Source organism: Geospiza fortis, unplaced genomic scaffold (assembly GCF_000277835.1).
Source record: "Geospiza fortis unplaced genomic scaffold, GeoFor_1.0 scaffold64, whole genome shotgun sequence".
Taxonomy (NCBI): Eukaryota; Metazoa; Chordata; class Aves; order Passeriformes; family Thraupidae; genus Geospiza; species Geospiza fortis.
In genome coordinates, this window is record NW_005054461.1 from 823,215 (window position 1) to 846,182 (window position 22,968).

At 37.3% G+C, this 22,968-nt stretch overlaps 1 protein-coding gene across 1 annotated transcript in view; it reads right to left on the minus strand.

Moving 5' to 3' along the window:
- ADCY2 (adenylate cyclase 2) overlaps positions 1 to 22,968 on the minus strand; it is a 185,105-nt gene that overhangs the window by 15,276 nt on the left and 146,861 nt on the right. The window contains exons 15-19 of the mRNA XM_031062764.1: positions 20,596 to 20,733; positions 11,607 to 11,726; positions 7,765 to 7,949; positions 6,177 to 6,261; positions 397 to 555 (exon numbers count right to left, since the gene is read on the minus strand). Coding sequence (XP_030918624.1) covers positions 397 to 555; positions 6,177 to 6,261; positions 7,765 to 7,949; positions 11,607 to 11,726; positions 20,596 to 20,733 — 687 coding nt within the window. The remainder of the gene's footprint in view (positions 1 to 396; positions 556 to 6,176; positions 6,262 to 7,764; positions 7,950 to 11,606; positions 11,727 to 20,595; positions 20,734 to 22,968) is intronic.

Sequence of the window (22,968 nt, forward strand, 5' to 3'; positions counted from 1 at the left end):
TCATTCCAAAAAACAAGCTCTCCAGTGAACAGAAGAAAATTCAGAACCTGGTTGCAACTCCACTCTGATCATGGAGTAAAAAGTATTTGAATGCATATGATTTAAAATTAAACCCATGTTGATTCAGCCATTCTGTTCTTCCTCCTCCTCACCTATTTTTACCATCCTTCAATAGGCAAAGTGCATTGCCACTTAGGAAAATTTCAGCTTTTTATTTCAGGGTTTTATGGTGCATTCAGTGCTGTATAGCAAACCTTACAGGAAGGAAAGGGGAAATGAAAGTGTCTGTAAATTTATATTTTTGCTGTAAGGACCTACTGTTCAAAACAGCATTAAGTGGTATTTCCAGGGTACAGTGCTTTCTTACAGAGTAGAAGATATACAGAGACAGCTGACCTCATTCTTCAGGTTTCTTGCCAAGAAGTGTTCAGCTACGTGGGCTGGAAGCACATTCTCCAGAAGCACCCGATTTAGGTTCTCCATGGTTTCAATCTCCTCCCGCTCTTTTTTGAACTTGTTCTTCCACAGGAAGTCTAACCTACAGTAATATTCATTCTGTTACAAGAGGACACAGAAGTAAAGAAACAATAGGCATCTTGTCCTGCTGGAGTACAGGTTTAAGAGACAAAATAAGCACAGTACACAACCCCTACAATTATTCGGCTACTCAAATATAATTCCAGGTCCCACAGAAGTCAAACACCAAGCATACATTTGTGACATACATTTTATCAAATCCAGCAAAAAGGCCCATGAGAAAAAAAGAAAAGTTGCAAGGTGCCTTAAACAATGGAAGATTTATTTATCTACTCTTAAACTTGAGTAGAAATTCATTACAGAAATCAAACACTGTAATGGAAACAATGTATAGTTTTGCAACTTAATATTATTTTGTAAGTGCAGAATTTCACTTACAATAATGAGCATTTTAGGAAGACCCTAGTTATATCAAATACATCAAATCATGATCAGACTATAAAAAATGGCCCAGTCAGCTGGGCCAACTCAGTTGAGTTTTGGTTTTGTTAGTTGCTCTTTTTTTTGGTTGGTTGCTTACTTTTACATTCCTTTCTGTAATACTTTATCCTGCTTTTGTTTTTGTCCCAGAGTTTTCATAGTAGCTTTCCAGTAACCAGTAACCACAACAACAATACCTGGAACTATATGAAAACACACAACATCCTTGGAGCATCAGTATGTTTTGAGATCCAATTTCACTAGAAAGGTGGTGGAAAATTAATAAAACTGCACTTTTGTGGAGCTCTCTCCACTTCCTTTCAATATTGTCAAGGCGTTGGCATGAATTCTATGGCATTATTTCCACAGTAAAGCCTCCTCTGGCCTATCTCATTTGACCTGATAAAATCAAGAGCTATTTCAACGTAGTCTTAGTGGTTTAACACTATCAGTCAATCTCAATGAAGACGATGTTATTAACCAGGAGAATATGATTATGATGGCAATCTTATTACAGAAAAACTTAAAAGTGCTAGCTACTGGTATTAGCAGTCAGTAAGCATTGACATAAAAAATGAGAGTAGTCCTTCTGACTGGACAGTGGCTGTCACAGCTCAAAATGATTCATAGGTATTCTACTGAGATCACAGCCAAAGATAAGAGTAGAAAGTTGAAATTAGATGATATTAAAATGATTTGGCAAGCTTTTAAAAGGCACTGAAAGAAAAAAAACTGATGAAGCAAAACTGTATCTGCAAAATACCTGCAGGATGAAAAAACAGTAAGAGGAAATGATTCCTCCACTTAAATGTATAGAGAGAAATATACTCAGGTTTCCTTTGAACTGCTTGATAAGGGCCAGATAGTATTTAAATATTTAATTACAAAACTGAAAGAGAACATCCATCACATGAAATCACTGTTAACATACTCCCTTTGTGCTGATACTGATACTGCTAAGGACAGAATGCAGACCTGAAATGCACCCCAAAAGAAATATTCTGGCTATTCTGACTCAAAGGTGACATTCTTCTGAAAGTAAAAAGGGTCTTGGCATCTTAGAATGGATCATGCTGCATCGCAGAAATCTGGACTTTGAATGTCAAATAAAAACCAAGCTGGATATTTTAAATGATTATATGTTATTAAAGGATATTTGCAAACCATAAGCAAAATAAGAGTGGGCAGAGACTTAAATACTTGTACAGACAATCATAAAGGTACAGAGAACCTGAGAACAGATTTCTGTAGGAATTTGGAAATAGGATTTTATTGTTGCCCTGTCATTGTGCCTGTATTAAATGGCAATCATCAGTCCTATAAAGCCTGAGGTCATGACTAGGGATTTTTTTCAGAACCATCCACATGATGCAAAATACATGCAGTCACTTTTTTAGAATGTCTTTTTAATATATATGTTAGATATTTATACATCAAGGAACTTGGATTAGAATAAATATAAATACACTTAGATGGTAAATTCAAATGCCACAAATGGTATTCATGCAGAAAAAATCCAGTAAAACCTTGGGATGTCAAAATTCTTGGCATAAATTGACAAAAGTAACATGGATGCCTGTTGAAATTAAATATCCATAGATTGTACCAACTTTGTAGTGAAAAGAAAAGGTGGTAGCTAAGTGAAGTTTTAAAAAATATGTTTCTTCTTAAAAAGCCAGTATAAAAAAGGTAATTTATTTACTACCTTACTCTTTACTGAATTAAATTTAGGCTGCTCCAAAAAAGGGCAAAGAGAACTCAGAGATCAGAAAAGAAAAATCAGAATATATTGTACAATTTGCTTTGAAATGAGAAAAGTCAGCATATCATATTTCAAAAAGAGAAGAGCACTAGCTTATTAACTTATTTTGAATTGTGGTGGTGGTGGTTTTTGTGTTGGTTTGTTTGCATGATACAAAACTTATCCTGATCAGTCAAGACAGACAGAGTGTTAGAGAACTGAGAAAGGGTATGGATATAAGGCAAATCTTTGGAAAAGAAGCAGGAACAATAGAGCAAGGTACTTTGTAAAAAAAGCCAGTAAATGCTAAGGAAAATAGCTATTTAGACACACTGGCTAATGCTGATACAAATGGATGAGTTAACATACTTTCTGTAAACATGCCTCCATCTACTACAAAGAAGTAAATGGTCATGTGACTAGCAGTGAAATTTGAATAAGGTTTTATTGAATTCTTTCAGAAGAGGCTCTTGAAGAGACTACTTTGTTCAAAAAGAGAAGAATTCCCTCACAAAATAAAAGCTCACTAAAAAAACAGAACAGAGACAACAAAGAAACAGTTTTTTACAGCTCTGGGAAGCTGCCACAAGCACCTCAGCAGTAAAACTACCAATGAAATTCAGTGTGGATAACTACAATATAATCAATCATGAAAAACTATACAGCCAGCCTACAGAGGAATGGGACACACAATATTTTAGGTACTGTTGAGAAAGGAATTCACAGGCTATGTCAATACTGGATTCAAAGCAGGTCATAAGAGAGATTTAATGCTCAACCGTGTTTAAAAGTGAGCACACTCCTTACACAGTCAAGCCCACACCAATCTGGATTCTCCTGGGAAGGGTGGAAGGATCGCCATTCTCAGCACATTGTCTGCCTGTTGACAGCCCATTATCAAGTAACTCTGGAGATCTGTATGCAGGGTGAAATGAGTCAGTTGGTCTCAGTGTCAGGAAATGGTTGTCACCTTTGCTGGCAGGGCCATCAAAAAAAAAACCAAAAAACCACAAAAGTTCTGCTTTTTCCACCTCACTTTTGTACTTTTGTCTGTTCACCCTCATTCTTCTGGCACAAGCATTGCTGTGGCCACACAATAAATCTTGAAAATAGATCTGCCTCAAAACCAACCACTTCTGCAGGGTTAATTTTTAATCCTGACCATTTCCCTATTTTGATCCACCATACATCTACACAGTGAGCTGGGCCAGTACAAATGAGGAGACAAAAGGATAAGAATAAGCAGCAGAGAGAAGGTCTGCTTCTTCCAGCACTGAGGCTGGCTATGCAGCTACAGGAATTAAGTAGGCTCATAAAGCATGTAACGATACACTGACTCTTCCTCTCTTTATCCCCACTGAACCAGAGGCACTGATCCCCTGCCTCTGCTTTTGATTCAGGAGAGGCACCTCTATGACCAGTGGTGAGCATGTTCACAGATCTAGGCTTGCAGGAAAGCATCCACTTTTTGTTTGGATGAATGTTTTGGTTACTCATCCTGGGGACAGAGGAACACCATGGGAAGTAGAAAGCAACTGAAGGGAAAGTAGAAAGGCCATCCTTTTCATCAGTGGCTATTATCTTTAGCATTTTTAAATTATCAGATATCAAAAAAAAGAAAAAGTATGTATGATCTGCAAAAAAATGCAATAACTAACAGAGAAATTACTTGCATATTACCCTTTGTGGAAGAAGGGTAAGGAAGAATTTGACTTTGTTGACACTGCCAAGATGGCTCAACAGCATCCTACAATTGCCACTCAATAAAAGTAGAAAAGAGGAAGTTTAAAAACAGAAAGACACTGTCACATGAATTTTTATCGAACTGTGAAATTCATTATCAGTGTTGGGAACACCAGGAAGACAAAATGGGTTAAAAAGGGATCAGACAGTGAAACAGAAAGTAGAACAGCCAATACCTATTAAATACAGCAACAGAAATACTAACTGGCAGAAGATGGGAAGTATATGTCCGTGAATAGGTCACTCTATGCAGGTTGATTTCCTCCCCTATTCTTTTTCCAAGCATTTGCTACCAATCAATATCACCAACAGTAACTTTAAAAGGCAGCTCTTATGCCAGGTATGTATTAAAATTAGTTCATAACATTTTCCATTGTAGACTTTGCTTGAGAGCATTTGAAAATGCAGAAGCTTTTTTCTCCTTCTTCTTTAAGGGAGAATAAGTTAGAAAAATCAAAAGACTGAAGAGTTACAAATAAGTGCTATCATGACAAGGATCCTGGACCTACAGCTCTGAAAATGAAGACTTTTTCCATTATACAATCATTTCTTAGTTGGTGTGACAGAGAACACCAATATTGCATGCAGAACAAACTTCCTTGTTGATGTGACTGAAGCCACAAAGAAATCTTTCCTTTCTCAGTGAAGATGATATTTCTTCTCTCCTTTGCTCTTGGTATTGCACCCTTTGCCTCCATCTGAGACTTAGGTTGACAGGGACTAAAGATTCTCCACCGATGGGATGAAGAACTTGTCCCTCTTTCTGAGGCAAAGTAGCTGTGCTCTAGACCCAATCTGTCACCACCATCAAATGAACAAAATCTAAGTGCTGCTGCTGACAAGGCAGATGAAGAATGTTATTTCTAAGAAGGATGTTCCCCACTAGAATAAATACTGCAGAAACTGCCAGATAAGAATTTTTGTGTAGCAACCTGCAGGGACTGCACAGCAATTTAAATGACAGTCATTAGCTTTTGAGGAGTTATAATGTAAATGAATGATTTAAGGACAGTCTGGGAGAAAGTCCTTCCCAAGGCTGCAGTCTGTGAAGGCTCAGGCTGCTGCTGCGAAGGCTCAGATCTTGCATGGATTGCCTCTTCTGTTTCAGAGCCCTGTCTTGTGCACTGCACTGTTCTGGCACAATGGGCTGGAATTGCATCTTTTAGCCATGAATCCTGTTGGAGTCTGAGGATTTACAGAAAGAACTGCCCTTGCATCTTCCCTCAGCTTAGTACAGGCTAAGACCATTGACATCACATTTGTTCTGGAAAAGCACAGCTGGGTCATAAAAAGAGTAGTTTCCTGTTGGGTCACAGTTTTAGTGCAACCATGGCCTCAGCATGTGGTACAGTTCTGTGTGCACGCTGTATTGTTTCTGTGTCTGCTCCAAATTGTAATAACTGTGAAGAAAATAGCTTGCAATTAAGCAATCAGGGAGACAGCAGATGGAAGCAGACAGATGGGAACAAGACAGGAAGCTAGGAGCCACTATTGGTCAGAATGAGAAACAATGGTCACAGTACACTATCAGCATAGTGTCAGTGATAGTTACTGGTGAGATTTAAGGGCATATTGGAAGGCAAGAAAGAAAATGATGTTATAGATGCTCCTGACACTCCTTTGCAAGGGTATGGGAAAGAACAGGACAAAGGTGTTTCTTTGAGAAGGTGACAGGCTGCATGTGGCAGCTGGTATTGTGTCCACTGGTGCAGGTGAAGAGAAGTGTGAGTCTTACCTGTCTACCCAAAACCAGTAATGTGATGAAGAATATGAACAAGGAAATTGAGCCCATTGTCTTCAGGTCCTTCAGTATTCCTGGCCTGTAGAATAAAAACATAAGTAAAGCAGGCTGCTCAAAAGTTAAACCAATATTACTTCAAGCACAAAAATAAGACCACAATTTATATGCACTACTTTCTGGTACAAAGCTAAGAACATTTAAATAGTATACAATATATTATTTGATAAAATATCATTATTTATATTATTTAGATTTAATTACCTCTACAATATTCTCTGCAAATGTGCCTACATTTTGAAGTCCAATAATAAGATGAGGATTTAGGAAAAATAATGTCCTTTTTTACTTGCAAATGGAGAGCATTTGTGGTTTATTCTATACAAGTAGAATAAAAATAGATTTTTAATGCAATAACACTATTTCCATTGTGGAGAGCTCGACCATATCCAATGAATATGCAGAAAAAGAAACTAAAGTATTTATCTCCCAAGATACCTTTTTTCCTGAGGAGGCACAAACTAGATCTTGTAAAGAGTTTATTAAAAACTCTGCTTTGGCAAAAGTCACTAAAGGCAATGGAAAACAGTTCACACTAGAACTCTCCTACTCATGCCACTGAAACAAGAAGCTTGGTAAAGAGATTTAGGAAGGAAAATGCCAACAGACGCAGAGCTTGACTGACAAAATCAAAGCTGCCAGAAGCACAAGCTCAGTCTAACCTGCTCAGTCTAACCTGGTTCTCCATACCATCACACACATACTCTTTCCATTAATAAAATGGAAATAAAGGCCTGGGTTTGTTCATTTAATCTTTAGATTTAAGTGCAAAGAAAACATACACTTTTTTCCCCCAAAGTTTCAAGTGAGATCTTTTTCCATGATTGCTACAGAGCAGGAAAAATGATATTGAAACTACAATCTGAATATCCAGATTTTCTGGTGTGACATATTCCATACACTTGGCCTACACAGAAGAGAATCACCTCCTTGTTTTGAAAATGACGTAGAAATTACAGCTGTCCAAAAATTATTTTTTACAGCAATAACAAGAACTGGAGTCATAATTTTGGTCTTACATATTATCAGCTGTAACAAAGATTTCAGCAGCCTCACTAAAAACTTAAGATACAAATGCACAGGCACAGCAAAATAAAATAAAAAATATCCACTGTTGGTCTACTAATTTGTTCAATCACCAAGACTTTATTTGTAAGCATTTCAGACTATGTACTAGTCCTGGGGAAGCTGATTTTCTTCAGCTTGTAGCAAATATGCCCTAAAAGCCTTAATGATGTGCAGCCTGAGGCCTTAACAAACTTGGTGATGACTTCTGGTAACGTCCTTTGTGACAAAAATGCAAATTAAACCATACTCTATTTCCTATAATGTGTGATTTAAATGCCTTGTCCAGACTTCTTTTATTCTAATGCTCTGAGGTGTGACATTAAATCAAACATTAGCTGCAGCATGACAATGGTTTTACTTTGTGACTCAGATTACACGGCCAAACACGTGCGTTCCATGACGTAAGAGCTACCATGGGTAGTACTGAACTTCAGAAAGACTGGAGTTAGCCACCTACCTTCTAAGAGGTGCCATTGCATACATAAATTTGCTGTAGTCATCCAGCATGGGCCCATGAGTGTGCAGAAGGATAACATTGTAGCCCACCAATGCAATCAACATTATTACCATTTTCAACTCATAATTTATCCTCAGGAAAACAGAACAGGAAATGAGCCCTAATATGCAGCTGTATATAAAATACTGGCAAAGAGAAATCAAATGGAAAATATTTAGAATTTGGCTCTTGAGTAGGAAATCATGCATAATAAAATGCTCAGGCTACTTTAAAAAACAAACCATTGACTGACCACTGAAGTGTGCAATTTATCACAATCTGGGACACTATGGTTTATAGACAGCCAATAAAAATAAATTTATGCTCCCTAATTTTCACCCTTTGACACTTTTGGTTTACTCATCTACATTTGTGGGATACCACTGCTGGTGTTGAAATCTAATGTAGGAGTCTGTTGCCAGCAGACTGACATAAGATTTACTCCTGTTCCACTGTAAAATGTTCATTCATGCTTGAGTCCCAGGATTACCCTGAAGGTCAAGGTAAAAATGTCTAAAGGCCTGAAGCAATAATTTCATTGCCTATATTTGCAGCTGTTATAAACTGATGCAGTACACAGTTAAGCATCTCACAGATATGCAATTTAATAAACAGCCAGGATAGGAAAAATACAAAGCTATTAACAGGGCCTATGCCTAATATAAATATAAAAAAATCCTTCTCTCAAATCCTGGAGTAATAACCATATAAAAACACATTCAATTGCTAAAAAAAAAAGCCTTTTCTTTCCTATCTCATATATATCAAAAAAATATGTATAGTTGAAGTTAAATTTCTGGAAAAATATTTTCTTCTAATACTTCCTGGCAATTGATTACAGCATCAAAATTAATGCTAAAGCAGGAATCATCTCTAGAATCATTATCTTAGTCTTTAATATGCAACCCCTTTGCCAGAAATGCTTCCTGAAAATTACAGTCCTGCACCTTGCAAGGAAGTTTCTTTTCTGAAATTACAAAGCATTCTATTTCTAGTCATGCTATTTTCGGACTACTGTTGACTTGTTGATGGCAGCACTTTTGACAGAACCTGAATCACTGTATACTAATTTTGGAGGATCACTAAGCAGGATAATTTTCACAGCACCCATCAGACAGAATTTATCTGCCATCTCAATCTTTGCTGCTACTGTAATTTGCTCAAAGATCTGGTTGAAATAAGAAATAGATAGAACTATTGTTCAGAATCATGAAAAAAATAAAACTTCTGTGTTAGCTGCATTTCAGAGGAGGTCAACCTCCAAATTCATGGTTACATAAAAATAGCAGCATTCTTTTTTGATTCAATATGGTATTCTAGTGTTGAAATCAGTTTTCCAAAAAGTAACAAGGAGAGGCAGTCTTGAACCCATATCTGGATACTGTTTGACAAAGACCCAGAAATTTTCAAGTGGAACAGTCTCTGACAGTGTTCCATACAAATACACAGAATAGATTGAAAATTTCCGACAAGGGTGGATGAATTACAGAAGAGTGGCACAGCCACACATTTCAGAATGCAGACCTTGCATTGCAGTGCAGTGTTTCAGTTATCAACAAGCAGATCTGGAGAGCCCGGCAATCCATAGAGCAGTGAAGCTGAGCAGGTGCAGGCTCCTGCTCTGCTTAGTGCATCCCCCAGCCCCAGGATAACCTCAGCCAGCTCAGCCAACTCATCACAACCCAGGAGCCTGCAGGCAGCTCCCACCTGCTACCAACATGATGCCTTGGCTTTATCCAACAGTGCAGCAGCAAGTTCTCATGGAGGCCCTTTTGTCTGACAGCTGAAGCAGTGAATAGAAATGTTCCCTTTCAAGAAAATACTCCAACAGCTCAAAAGAGGAAAATCCTGGGTAACCTCTCCACAAACAGAATCTGCACCTCATGCTGTATAAATCAAGATTCTCAGCATCTAAAGGGGCATAAGCCCATATATTCTCTTTTTCTTTCTTGTGCTAGCTAATAAAGGTATTTTAACCAATACCTTACAGAATCTGATTGTCTTTCTTACTAGGATCACAGGTCTGGTGTCTTGCACCAAGGTAGTACACACTTTGCATCTAGCACAAAGCATTTGGTTTCTTCTCTTAAAATTTAAGACCTGCAGTTCGGTGGGTATAAAGATCTTCAATGAAGTAAGAAGGAATTCTACATCCATATGTCTATAGAGAAAAAATTACTTGAGAACAAAGTAATTTTGTAAAAAAATTTCCTAGGCAAATAAAATATATTCCAAAACTGCATCTTTTAGAAGCCAGTATTATAACTTCTATTTATTTAACATGTGGAGGTGGCAGCACTAATACAGGACTGTATTTTATCCCAGGAGCAGATATACACATCAACTTCTATTACACAGAACCTACAGAAGCATCATGGCAAAACTAAACTAAACTAAACACAAAAATGTTGCTATAATTTACTGAGGAATCTTTGCTAAGTCTTTTTAAAAAGTAAGCTAAACTAATCAAAAAAGTTATTTTGGGGGGTAGAGAAGGAGGCAAATAAATTGCTTTGCTTCAAAATGAACTTAAATCAATTGGGGCTAAAGTAATTCCCAAAGCTCTTATGCACTCATTTTAGATGACATAGTCAATAGATGTCAGGTTCACTATCATAAATCACATAAAGTTTATTGACATAAGCAAAGCTTAAAACTAACACACAGATTCAAAATAACAAATTTTTAATTTAAGGAAACAAACATTTGTCAGCCTAAGTATTCAATATCTTATAGAGTGAAAAGAGAGAAATTTTAATCCCAGATTAAAGAAAAAAAATTAAAAGTGGTAACTCAAAAGGAATTTAAAGCTTTTTCCAGCTAAAATGTTTGCAGTGTCTGGGGATGAAAACAATGCTTATTTGAGAGATGTTTAAAAGTTTTAAAATCTTTACTAACTTTAATTTTTCATTTATTAATGTCAGAAGTGAAATTTTAACATAATATTTTTATGCCAATCTATCAAAGACAAATTTTCGTAGATGAAACAATTTGTTTTAATACTTTAAAAGCTATAAATCCTGAAATCAGCACACACCATTTTTGTAATTATTTCACCATAGAGACGAAATAAACTTCCTTTTCCTCCTGCTGCCACCAGCTTATTCACCCAAACCCATATATTTTGACACAACATATGGCTTGACATTTTCAACTGCAGGTCTTTTCTAATACTTGAAGGAGTCACTGCTCTCTAGGACACAGGTCCCCCTTTTTTGCAGCAATGTCCTTCCCCCTCCTCTTGCATGTGCCATTGTGCTTTTGTTCACATTGAGACATCCCCTTCAGATCAGTTCAGATCTCTTAAGCAGTTTATATAGTGGCACATGAGAGTTTTATTTCCACCCCTCTCACACCAGCTTTCCCAAAATATGCAATGACTGAAGTGTGACAATTTCACATTTGATGAAAATGGTGAATATTTTCAGGTCAGCCACCTGAAAATATTCTCACCATGGGAAACCTGCCTGCAGACTAACCTGGCTTTCAGTGCACAGTCTGTTTTGCAGATGCTGTGTGTTATCTTGATATCTTGTAATGTGTTAGCATGGGTGAATTGAGATTCCTTGTTTTTATGTTGTTTCCTGCTTTTTTAATCTGACATTCATTAAAACCTCTATTTTCAGAAGTACTAATCTCATTGAACTTCCCACTTACTCCAAATGCAGTTGCAGCTGACTAAAAAAAATCAAGCTTTTACTGCAGTCTCAAAAATGGGTGGGTGTTTAACTTCAAGCAGATCTGGTAACAGTCAATTTAGTGTAATTGTTGTAAACAAACAAAGAAATGTGAAATGAACTTACCGGTAGGAAAAAACAGTTATTTTGTATATACCACCGTGTCTGATTACTTGAATTAGGAAAACTTGCATTTGATGAATTAAGAACTGAGGGAAAAGCTATCACAGCATCATCCAGGAAAAACTAGAAAAAAAAATCAACATATAACCCATTAGCATGACAGCTGTTTAAGGTCAAAATAGAGAACAGAAATGGGGAAGCAGAGAAAGCTTTACATGTAACCATTTAACTTTGGTATTTCACTATTTTTTGTATTTTAATTTGAAATAGGAAAAGGAAGATGACATACCATGATTACTTGTTCCTGCATTCTCAAACAAAAACAACTGTGCTAACCTTCATCTGACACTTTCTACTTGAATAACAGACAAAAGGCTCTTTGTTGTATTACTTTCATATATCAGAAGCTCACACACCCAACAGACAATGAAGAAATAAACTCAATATGAATAATTCCTGGATTTACCTCAACAGAATGTCCTATTTAAACAAAAGAAGAATTAAAGAAAGAATATGGAGTTATTACTGAAGTTGATACAATAATATCATAATGCTGACATTAATACCAGGACTAATATAATTGAAACTGAAAAGTGGATCCAGTTATCTCTTGGGGCATCAAATTCAGCCAGCAATTAAACAGGAAACCAACGTGATACAGACTCCCTTGATGCCATGATCCAGTGCTTTCTTAACAATTTAGATTTTGGTGACTATGTTTATTCCAGTAGTTTGATCTCAACATTTAAGCTGTTTCTGCATTTAATCACCATTCATGGCCAGTTTGCTTGTCTTTCTTCTTGTCATAATCTCATCCTTTAATTTTCATATAGCTTCTTCCTCTCCCTAGTATTTAAAGTCCTAATATTTAGTGTCATCTCAGGCTTCATTGTGCTCATCAATTTTCTTGTTTCTTCCCTGAAAACAAGCTCTTCATTCCCCCAGTTTGTCTAGTAGTCACCCTCTGTACATATTTCTTTCAATTCAACCTTCTGGGTGACCAAAACTGCCAACACACTTCCCAGATTTTATCAGCGAGTCATGTAATAGCACTAATACAATTCTGCAGAAAGTATATTCTCATACAACCTAGAGTCACAGAATTTTTAAGGTTGGAAGGGACCTCTGGAGATCATCCAGTCCAACCCCCTGCCATGGCACAGTCACCTACACCAGGCTACACACGAACGTGTCCAGGTGGGTTTTGAATGGCTGCAGAGAAGAAGACTCCACAACCTCTCTGGGCAGCCTTTTCCTCCCTCAATGTAAAGAAGTTCTTCTTCATGTTGAAGTGGAATTTTTTGTGTTTTAGTTTTTGACCATTGCTCCTCATCCTGTTGCTGGACGCCACTGAAAAGAGCCTGGTACCATCCTCTTGACACCTGCCTTTGAGGTATTTATATGTATTGAATAAATTGAATATAAAAACTGAATTTATATATCTAGAATGATGCTCCTTTGCTCACAGCTACAAAACCTTAATAGCTCACTGTATCTCATGCGGCTGGGGCTCAGACAGCTTAACACATTCTGCATGTGGACATCACCCCAGCTATTAACATCATGCTCAGCAAATGTGAGGTAGCCTTCCTTCATTGGGACTCACTTAGGAAAATGCAGTTCATACTTACCATGAGTTAAAAGCAGTCACATGGATGGTTATTGTGATTCAGCTGAGCTGACATTAAACCCACCTAATCAATTAAATTCCTGAACTCATTGCCTATCCATGTGATGAGTTTCCAACATGTATCAGAATTTCTTGTCACTAATCTGTCAGACCAACCATAATCTTGAACCTTTTACTACTAAATTTCATCCTAGTTCTTTTTATTTTCTCAAATCCATACCTGACTTTTTCCTTTCTAAAATCCCAAGCCTTACCTCACGGACACTGACTGTCACCTCAATTTATTAGTTTCATAGTCCCTCTTATATACTAAATATGAAAATCCACTCAGTGTTGACCAGAGTAGAGCTCCAGAGATCACCTCCCTCTCACACACTGTTCCCTGCAGGTAGTCACTGAGTAACCCACCTCTAAATTCTTTCTCCATTTCTGTCTTTAAATATTGTTACAGAGGAAACCTGAACTGCTTCACTCAGAGCAACTAAATGTGGGTCAAAATGGTTTCTTGATTTACTAATGTTAGATCTGGTCAGTCATTCAGTCACAGTTCTGGACAGCCAGGTCTTGGAAACTTCCAAGGACAGAGAACCACAGTCCCCCTTGGCAGCAGTCAGCGCTGCTCATGCACAGTGACTTGTCTTACCTTTCTAAAGACTATCCAACCTCCCATGTCACCACCTGCGCTGAGTACCCTTTAATATGTTTTATAGCTCTGCAGAGAAGAGTCTGAAGCCATTCTCTCTCTTAAATCCCTTCAACAGAAGTCCAAGGTTGTGGGTTTGCAAAGGTTATCAATACGCCACCTACTACCAACACCAAGCTGGCACTCACCTGTGTTTACGCAGTTGCACTTTTGGATTCCCTTGCTTTTCCAACATAACTGTGTATGTGAAACTGCATATAATTAACCTGCCATCAGTGAACTACAAAGACAGGATGAGTGTGGAATCCTCTGAATCTTTTCCCCTCAGGGAAATACCCCACACTGCTACAGATGAGGATCAGAATCAGAAATAGAACAGATAAACCATGAAAACAGACCCTACAAAATGTTAATGAACACCTACAGATTTTGAAGCATCCTTCTAGAACTGATCCCAAAGAACTCTAATGACGTGCACATGAAGAGAGTTACATGCACATCTGCCTCTTCCCACAGGATGTGTGGGTGAAATGCACACACTCCTGCTTCTGGGAATGCAGGTTTCCCTGCTGACACACTGCTGAAAGGAGATGCAGGTACTCTATGTGCACCTGTGCAGCTCCCTGCAAGCTGTCAATGCACATGCTGGAGAGAGAGCCCTGCAGGTTCCTGTGCAGGGACAAATCTGAGCAGTGGTCCCTGCTTGTCCCAGCCTGTGCTGTTGCCTGCCCATTTGGCAGGCAGCTCACAGTATCCGACAGGCAGACTGCTCTTGCTGGCTGAAGCAGAGGTGTGATGCCAGAGAGGTGACTTATTACAGTGCCAAAATAGTTTTTTGACAGTCATCTGTTTCCACTCATAGCTCTCTGCCTCCTGTCACACATTTCCACATTGCCCAGAGAGGCTGTAGAGTCTCCCTCACTGGAGATGTTCAAGAGCTGTCTGGACACAATCCTGTGCCGTGTGGTCTAGGATGACCCTGCTTGAGCAGGGAGGTTGGACCAGATGACCACTGTGGTCCTTTCCAGCCTCATCCATTCTGTGATTCTGTTTCTTTTATTCTTATTTTCACACTATTTCCTTCTTTACTTAAGGATTTTCTGAAGTTGCTTGGTTACTTTTTAAGCCAGCTGCTGTTCACCTGCCTCTTTTGACTGGAACAACTTTGGACAAAAGCCCTTCAGACAGCTTTGAGGATTTACTCTCCCTCCCTGCCCCCAGCTATTTAATAAGTTCTGTTAACAAGGGCATTTGCCAAGAGAACCACATCCCTCTAACAGTGGATACACTTTTTCTGTAGACATGAAATATTTAGTTTCAGAATCCCACTTTTTGCATGTCCCCGGAGCAAAGATTATATAACCTGAAGAACTCAAACACAATTATATTACAGAAAGACATATGGCATGCATATTTATATATGTTAATTTAGATTAAAGCATTTTAATTTGGGTTTTGAACCTTGCACAAAGCATTTCTGACCTATAAATGTTACCTGCATACACATAACACAGTATGAAAGATGGTATACCTATGCATATATTAATAAATATAAAAAGGAGAAAAAAAAGGATATGGAAGTGTTGTCACCTGCCATGAGCCAAACAACACTTATTTCTGAATGATGTGTTTGCACTTGTCTTTCTTGTCTCTCATCAGTTACCTACCTCTGCTATCATGCTTTGAAGATACATATTGTTCTTCAACATAGTATTTTTTGTAAGAGTAGGTTCAGTCCTACTAAGCAGTCACACCCACACAAATGACTCAAATGAAAGCAGTATTTTTTATGAATACCAATGTTTGCCAGGGAACGTCTGAGCATGCTACCATTACGTTCTTATTTTAACTTCATATATTCTGACAGTGTTTTCTTTTCTTGTGTTCACATTACCTGCAATCCTCAGCTGTGAGTTTTCTGCCTCACATAATGAAAACGCCTGCTTTCAGTGGGAGCCATGTGGTGACAGTCCCTCCCCCCAAAACATGGGATGAGCAAATTAGAGCATCTCTTTTGTTGTCTGCAAACAACATAATACACTAGTTTAGATCTCATTAGAAAAGAAGCCATCCTTCTCACTGAGGTATGAAAGTACTTGGGTGTAGAATGCATATCACAGCTTCCTTTGAAAAATGGCAGTTTGTCTGGCAGTTGAGTCAGGACTTTTATTCCCAGATCCTCACAAGAATGCCCCAAGAACAGTGTGAAGAATGACAAATTCCAGTATCATTCCCCCTCTTCCCAAACTCAAAAGGAGAGGTTTAAGGACAGCCTGAAATGCTAAGTTCTTACCAAGACTATTATGCATTTTTTTACCAAATAAAGGTGATGCTGAGATATTGGTAAGTTGTGAAAGGATAATGAAAATCCAGAGAGTACTGAAATGCATTTAGCAGAAATTTTAGAGCATTTTTCCTGAGTTAGTACAAGGCTTCTTAACATCAAAGTGTTCATGCATCTGTGTTATTTGGGGTCTTGTGGCATAAATGGACCAAATTAAAGTTGCTCAATAATTTCTTTTTTATGAAAGTTTATGTGCCAAGTGAAAATGCGTAACTGTCTTTGTGCAACCATGTATTCAATCCTTAGCCCTCTGAAGAGGCAATATGTAGTGGCAAGTCACTGCCTTGCTCAAAGCTCCCACCAACAGAAAAGATGAGGAGCCTGCTGGCCCTTTACAGACTTAGACAGCATGATTTTTGTATTTGACAGATATGGTGAGATGATCACTTGTAAAGGCAGTGACAGCATGACTCTACCTCTTCCCATACCTTTGAAAGAAACCAGAACTGCTGTAAACATGATTTCAGAGCAGTATCTCACCTGCTAGTGCATCTCTGCTAATCCAGTATACCTAGATTAATACGATTTTTTAAAGTTCCTTAAATCCTGGAATAGATTTGTGACTGGGCCCTGCAAGTACCACTTTAATGACACTTCTTCAGCTGTGCTTTCTCCTTCCAGCTCCATGGCCAGGTCAACCTCTAGACAGTGTCTGTTTATTCTTCTCAAAACACATGCATTAGGCACCCTCCAAAACAGGGTCTTCAATGTGCCAGGCACTGTGGGATGTATAATTAGAGTGTATCTTCCAAGAAGCTTAACAATTAAAAAATACAAGTTCACCAACAGAGTCAGCTACACTAACAGGAAGATTTATTAAAGAAACCAACTTTCCACTATGAGAATGAAAGCAGGTGTGATTAATTATTTGTCATTATTTGAACACAGGATCGTTCATGGCTTAGAGGGGGCCAATACTTGCATCATTTAAAGCAGCTTGGGCTCACAGATGTGCAATAACCAATGGAGCAAAAACACTCAAACCTCTCTCAGTATTCACATTTCTAAACACGTGTTCTTTGAGAGGAAACAGTCCAGTTGCTAAAATTCACTGGATGAAAGGACAGGAAAACAAGCAATGTTTAGAGAAGGGCCACAAAGATTATCAGAGGGCTGGAACACCTCTCCTATGAAGACAGGCTGAGACAGCTGGTGTTGTTCAGCCTGGAGAAGTCTCCAGGGAGACCTTAAAGCACCTGCCAGTACCTGAAGGGCCTTGGAAAGATTGGGGCAAACTTTGTAGCAGGGTCTGTTGTGACAGGACGAGGGGTAATGGTTGCAAACTAAAACGGGATAGATGCAGACTAGATATAAGGAAATATATGATGAGGGTGGTGAGGCACTAGAACAGGTTTCCCAGGGAGGTGGTGGATGTCCTATTCCTGGAAACACTCAAAGTCAGGTTAGACAGGACTCTGAGCAATCAGATTCAGTTAAAGATGTCCCTGCCCATGGTGGGGGGAAGGGAGTGAACTACATGACTTTTTAAGATTCTTTTCAAACCAAACTATTCAATGAGTCTATGATCCTGAATCCTAAAGCCGGTAGTTAGCGTAATTAAGACTTAGTGGGACAGTACAAGCCTGAGATCTTGTTGCTTGTGCCAAGAACCATTCATGTATTTGAGGCAGAAGTCACTGAAACCAAGAGCTGTTGCAGGACTCTTTTGTCATGCACTATTCCTTGAGATCTAATGAATCCCAGAGGATGATAAGGCACAATAATTTGATATACTGCCTGCAGTCATTCATTCAGTTTTCAAGTATTAACCCTTCACAATCATGCAGTCCTACTGTCTCTCTGGGCCTCCCGTATTGCTCCATGCAGGATTCTTTCTCCTGATCAGTTTAAGGCAGATCCGCTTGGCAAAAACAGCTTTCCTCAGCCACTGATAGATGTCCTGCTGTCTATCTAGCACCAAATCTAATGCTTACCCTTTCCTTTCAGCTCAGAACTATTTGATACTTATGTGACATTAGCTGGTTTTTAACTTCCCTTTGCTGATCAGGGCTACACGTGTCTCAAACCTGAACAAGAGATTTAGACATCCGCTGAAACAGCCAATTTCAAATAAAATTGCACCCCCACTCTTCTCCAGCCTCCCTCTACCATGAAGACTGAGTTTTACTTGGCATTTTGGTCTTAATGATGATTTATTAGGTGTGGCATGGTTAGACACTCTTTATCTCCATTAAATCTTAATGGCTACATTTTGCCTTTTGCTACTGAAATGGCTCATGGAAGTAAATGCAGTTAACGGACTCTGCTATTAAGTACATGTTGCTTGGAGATATAATAATGATACTTCAGAGTCTCTCCCACAATTTGCTAATGCAAAATTCACAATCACATTTAAAGTCATTTTTGCTAGTCAAACTATTAAGGTTTAATTTCAAGGTGGGAATTGTACTTAAAATTACCATCTCATGAATATCCTGGAACATTATTATTTGTAACTCTGTAACATTGCTTATAAGGCACTAAGACTTTAAAATACAGCCTATTAGATATTACTGTAACATTCAGTCCACATAAAACTGGACATGAGCCAATAAAATTAAAACCTTTCTCTAAAAATTATGTACAGAACAACTCCTTTTGTTCTGCTAGAATGTCTTTAACTATTTGAAGGCCAAGTTTGAAGTGGGCTGTAAGCACTAGTAGAACTTTAGTCTAAGCAAAAAACAGTCACTGACTATATCTCCTTTTACATTTTTTTACTTAATAAATAACCATACACATGAAGCCTAAATCAATGTATAATTTAAACCCAAGTAGGTTCTTTCTTTTCTTCTGATATATTTACAGAGTTTAAAAAAAGAGAAAATCTAGCCTGATCTTCATTTTACAAGTTACTAAATCTCTGAGGTTTTTGCTGTTGTATAACTTTTGCATGGCTAAAGGTTATAATTAAAAAAGATTTCAGCTAATGGACAATTAACAGCTTTTTGGAATAATTGTTTCCATTGCTAACTGCTTTCACTGATGAAAAGTCAATTTATATTCAGTTTTATATCATTTTCAGCCACTGCTTCTTTGAGTTCCTCCTCTCCCACCCTTACACACTAAATTCACTTAGGTGAATTTTAGATTTTGGAAATGGAATTGGTTTTGTGCTTCTCTCCTCTCCTTCAAACAAAGCAGGAAAAAGAAAGAACAGAAAACCAACATTAACAAGACTAGAAAAATTTAACAGTAAAATAGAGAGAACACTCTACCAACGATTTCAAGTGTTCACATTTAAAAGTCCACATTACATCATTTGGACAAGTTTAGTACTTAGTGTAACAAATGATTGATTAAGGGTCCCTTGAAATGTGGGAAAACAAAATAAAACAGTGTAGGCATTATCAATCTCTAAATCCTTTATAAATCCTAAGTAACAAAAGTACCAGCAACTCAAGCAAGCATTAGGGTTGCAATTTCAAAAGCACTGAACCTCACTCACTTGAAACGTGAGTATTTATGCATTGATGTTGTGATGAAAACATTGCCTAAATAAAGGTTAGAGTTCCCACTTTGCAGATGCAGAACTGAACTGAACACTTTCACAGGTTTACAAACAGAATCCACCTTAGCCAACAGGGCAAAACAAAGGAAGACTTTTGATCCCATGTACTGCTCATCCCATTACACAACAGACCTTTCAGACTAAATGAGATCATTAAGATTCATGCTTTAGGCAAACTAATGACAGATTTACTCTATAATTGCTTACAGATTTACTCTGTAATTTACTCTATAGTTGCAAAAGAATAATAAAATTACATAGATTTTCTCTGCTAGGAGAGAAAAGCACATGTTGAAGTCACTTAAATAAACATAAGCCCTAATGAATTTGTAGGTCAGTACTTTTGAAGTTTTGACATAACTTTGAATTTTTTTCTTATTTAAAAAAAATCAAGCATGTGAAACCAATAATGTATACATTATGATAATTTTGGGGTCAGCAGAGAAGCATCATAAAACTGAATAAAGCTTGGTTTGTTTCACACAAAGTCTTCCACAAATCCTGTGCGGAGATACTTCATTCTCTCAGCAATGCTGCTTTTCTAAGCGATGCACAGATGACTAAGGGACTTATGCAATTCAACCCTGAGATTTAATTGTTTTCTGTTCATTATAAATAATATTTTTCTTTAACAAATTTAGCCAGGGTCTGAGCTCTTGTTGAGCATCCTGTTTGCAGAGGTCTCAATTACACAGTATGTTTTGTTTTGCTCTGCTTTACATTTCTGTCTCTGGCAATTACCACGCAGGTTCCTGGCATAGCAACAGGCCATAAATTTAACATCTAAACAAATACTGAATAACAACAACAACAACAAATCTTAAACGGATAAAAAACAGGAAAAAATACCCCTTTTTCCCTTACCATGTTGAATACAGCCATGGTTAATATTATAGCAGTGGTTGTCAATGTAAGAGTGATCCTTGGCCAAGGACGGTTTGCAATTATTCCAGATGATTTCAGGATCCACAACAATGAAGCTGATGCTTTCTTGCTACATTGCTAAGTGCAAACAGTTTGGAAAAGAGAAAAAAAAAGATCTTTAGTATATTTCATTAGTATAAACAAGGGCATAATTAAGATATCTCAAGACTGAGAGCAGTAATAATCTTACAGCATTGCAGAGAACTATTTAACTATTATAGTCTCACGAGAATGACAGATCATGATTAAACATGAACAGAAAGAAAAAATTATTTAAAATATCTGCCATATTATCACTTCCATTAAATAATTATAATTTGCAAATACTTTACTAAATATTCAATACATATTACTAATAATAGCAAAATACAGAGCTGACAGCAGGGTCGTTACATTTAACAGCATCAAAACCTTGAAAATGAACTGACCTGCCTTGACTGAATTGAAAGAGTCATGTTTAGTAGCCCCTGGAAACTTCAAAATGTAAGTAATGACTCTGCAAAGTCTTTGACACAGAATAAAGGCTAGGTGTATCCCTGGCAGCCCACAAAACAGGAAAGCTTTCAGGCTTTTCTTTCATCTTTTTGGAGTCTTATTTGATAATTATTTTAAATGGAAAATAACTCAGCAAAGCAAAGCAACCTTCCCTAAAACTATCCAGAAGGCAAATAAGCATTTCATAAAAAAATGGATGTAAAATTTGACACAAAAATATTTAGCAAATAGAAAAGTTTTCTTGTATAATGAGAAAAATTAACAATAAAAAAACTCTGACTCATTTAATCTGTTTCTAAGAAGACATTGCAAAGTCTCCATTCATACATGCATAGTGCCTAGAGGTACAAGCGGCTCACAGAGAATAAACAACGACTTGTGACACATCCAATAAACATTAATTTTCCCAAAACTTTAGCAATGAGGAGATAAGGTTGCCTAGAAGCATCTTGTGCCCTTTCCAAATGTCAAACTCAGTTTCATGGAAACCCCTGTAAAAAAGGCAAAGAAAATTTAAGGAACATGACAATCCCACAAAAATAATTGTTTTTTTCAATGTGCGTTTTCTATTTACTTAACATTATCTAAGATGGCTTTGCATATCGTTTGCACCCTTGCCCCAGTCATCAGCAGAGATACAAGCTTAGAAAGTCTCAAAAATGGGAACTCAAGCACGAAAAACTACCAAGCATAGGACTTAATTTAGAGCCCTGATCTATTAGTTCAGGTTCAATAGCTATGGCACATCATGCTAAACTACACCACTACCCTACATGTGGAGTGCATTTTGCATGACAATCTTTATCATGCTGCACATAAGTATTTTGCTCCTAGTTATACATTATTCAGAGAAATCCACTGTATATGCAGAGCTTTTTTCCCATATTGTTTCCATTTATGACAGGGAGTTTAGCATACTGAATTGGACAGATTCTGAATTCAGTTCCAGGAAGGCCAAAACAATCACTGGAATCTTAAGGATGGACAAAAAAAGGGAAAATATCAGGCAGCTTTTATATAAACATTACTCGTCTCCCTTACTAAAAACCTACCCAAAAACATAAACTCAAAGGATCTGAATTTTTGAACAAAAAATTCCTGTTCAAAAGCCTTTTTGAATTCCTCAACCTTGTTCTTCAGTCCTAAGTACATAGCAAATTTCAAGATAATTTGAAACCACACATAGATTTTACAAAAGTTTTGTCATCCCTCCCACTTCAATGTAGTAAAAAGCACAAAGTATTGATTGCTGCTGTTGCTACAGAAGGGAAGTGTTCTGATGGATGCAGGGAATGGATCTGAGTGAAAATGAATCATTCAGTTATCTGTCTAGTCTGCCTTAAACCCGATTAGTCAGGGAGCATGGACTTATGGCAAATTAAAACAGTCATGAAATCGTGCCTTAATTACTCTTTACCTTTATTATAGCTCACCTGGAGTTTTACTACAACTTAACCTACATTGTTCTGTGATTTTCTTGGAAATTTAAAAGCAGCTGGATAAGTTTAAATTGCATTAAACACAGAAAACTAGATAAGTACACTGAGAAAGTACTAGGAATATAAAATATCTAAGAAGTTTTATATATATATATTTATATATATATATATATATATAAATATATATGTAAAGCTGTACACTGTGTTCTTTCTGAATTACATTACATTACATACTGTTCAAGGAAAGCCTTTAGGATTAGAAAGTCCAAGAAAATAAGCTAATGATGGAAATAAATTATATGGTCTAGACAAGATATAATGTATTATGAATTTTACAGGGTTTATGCAGTGTGATGAGAGGATAATCAAATCAAACACA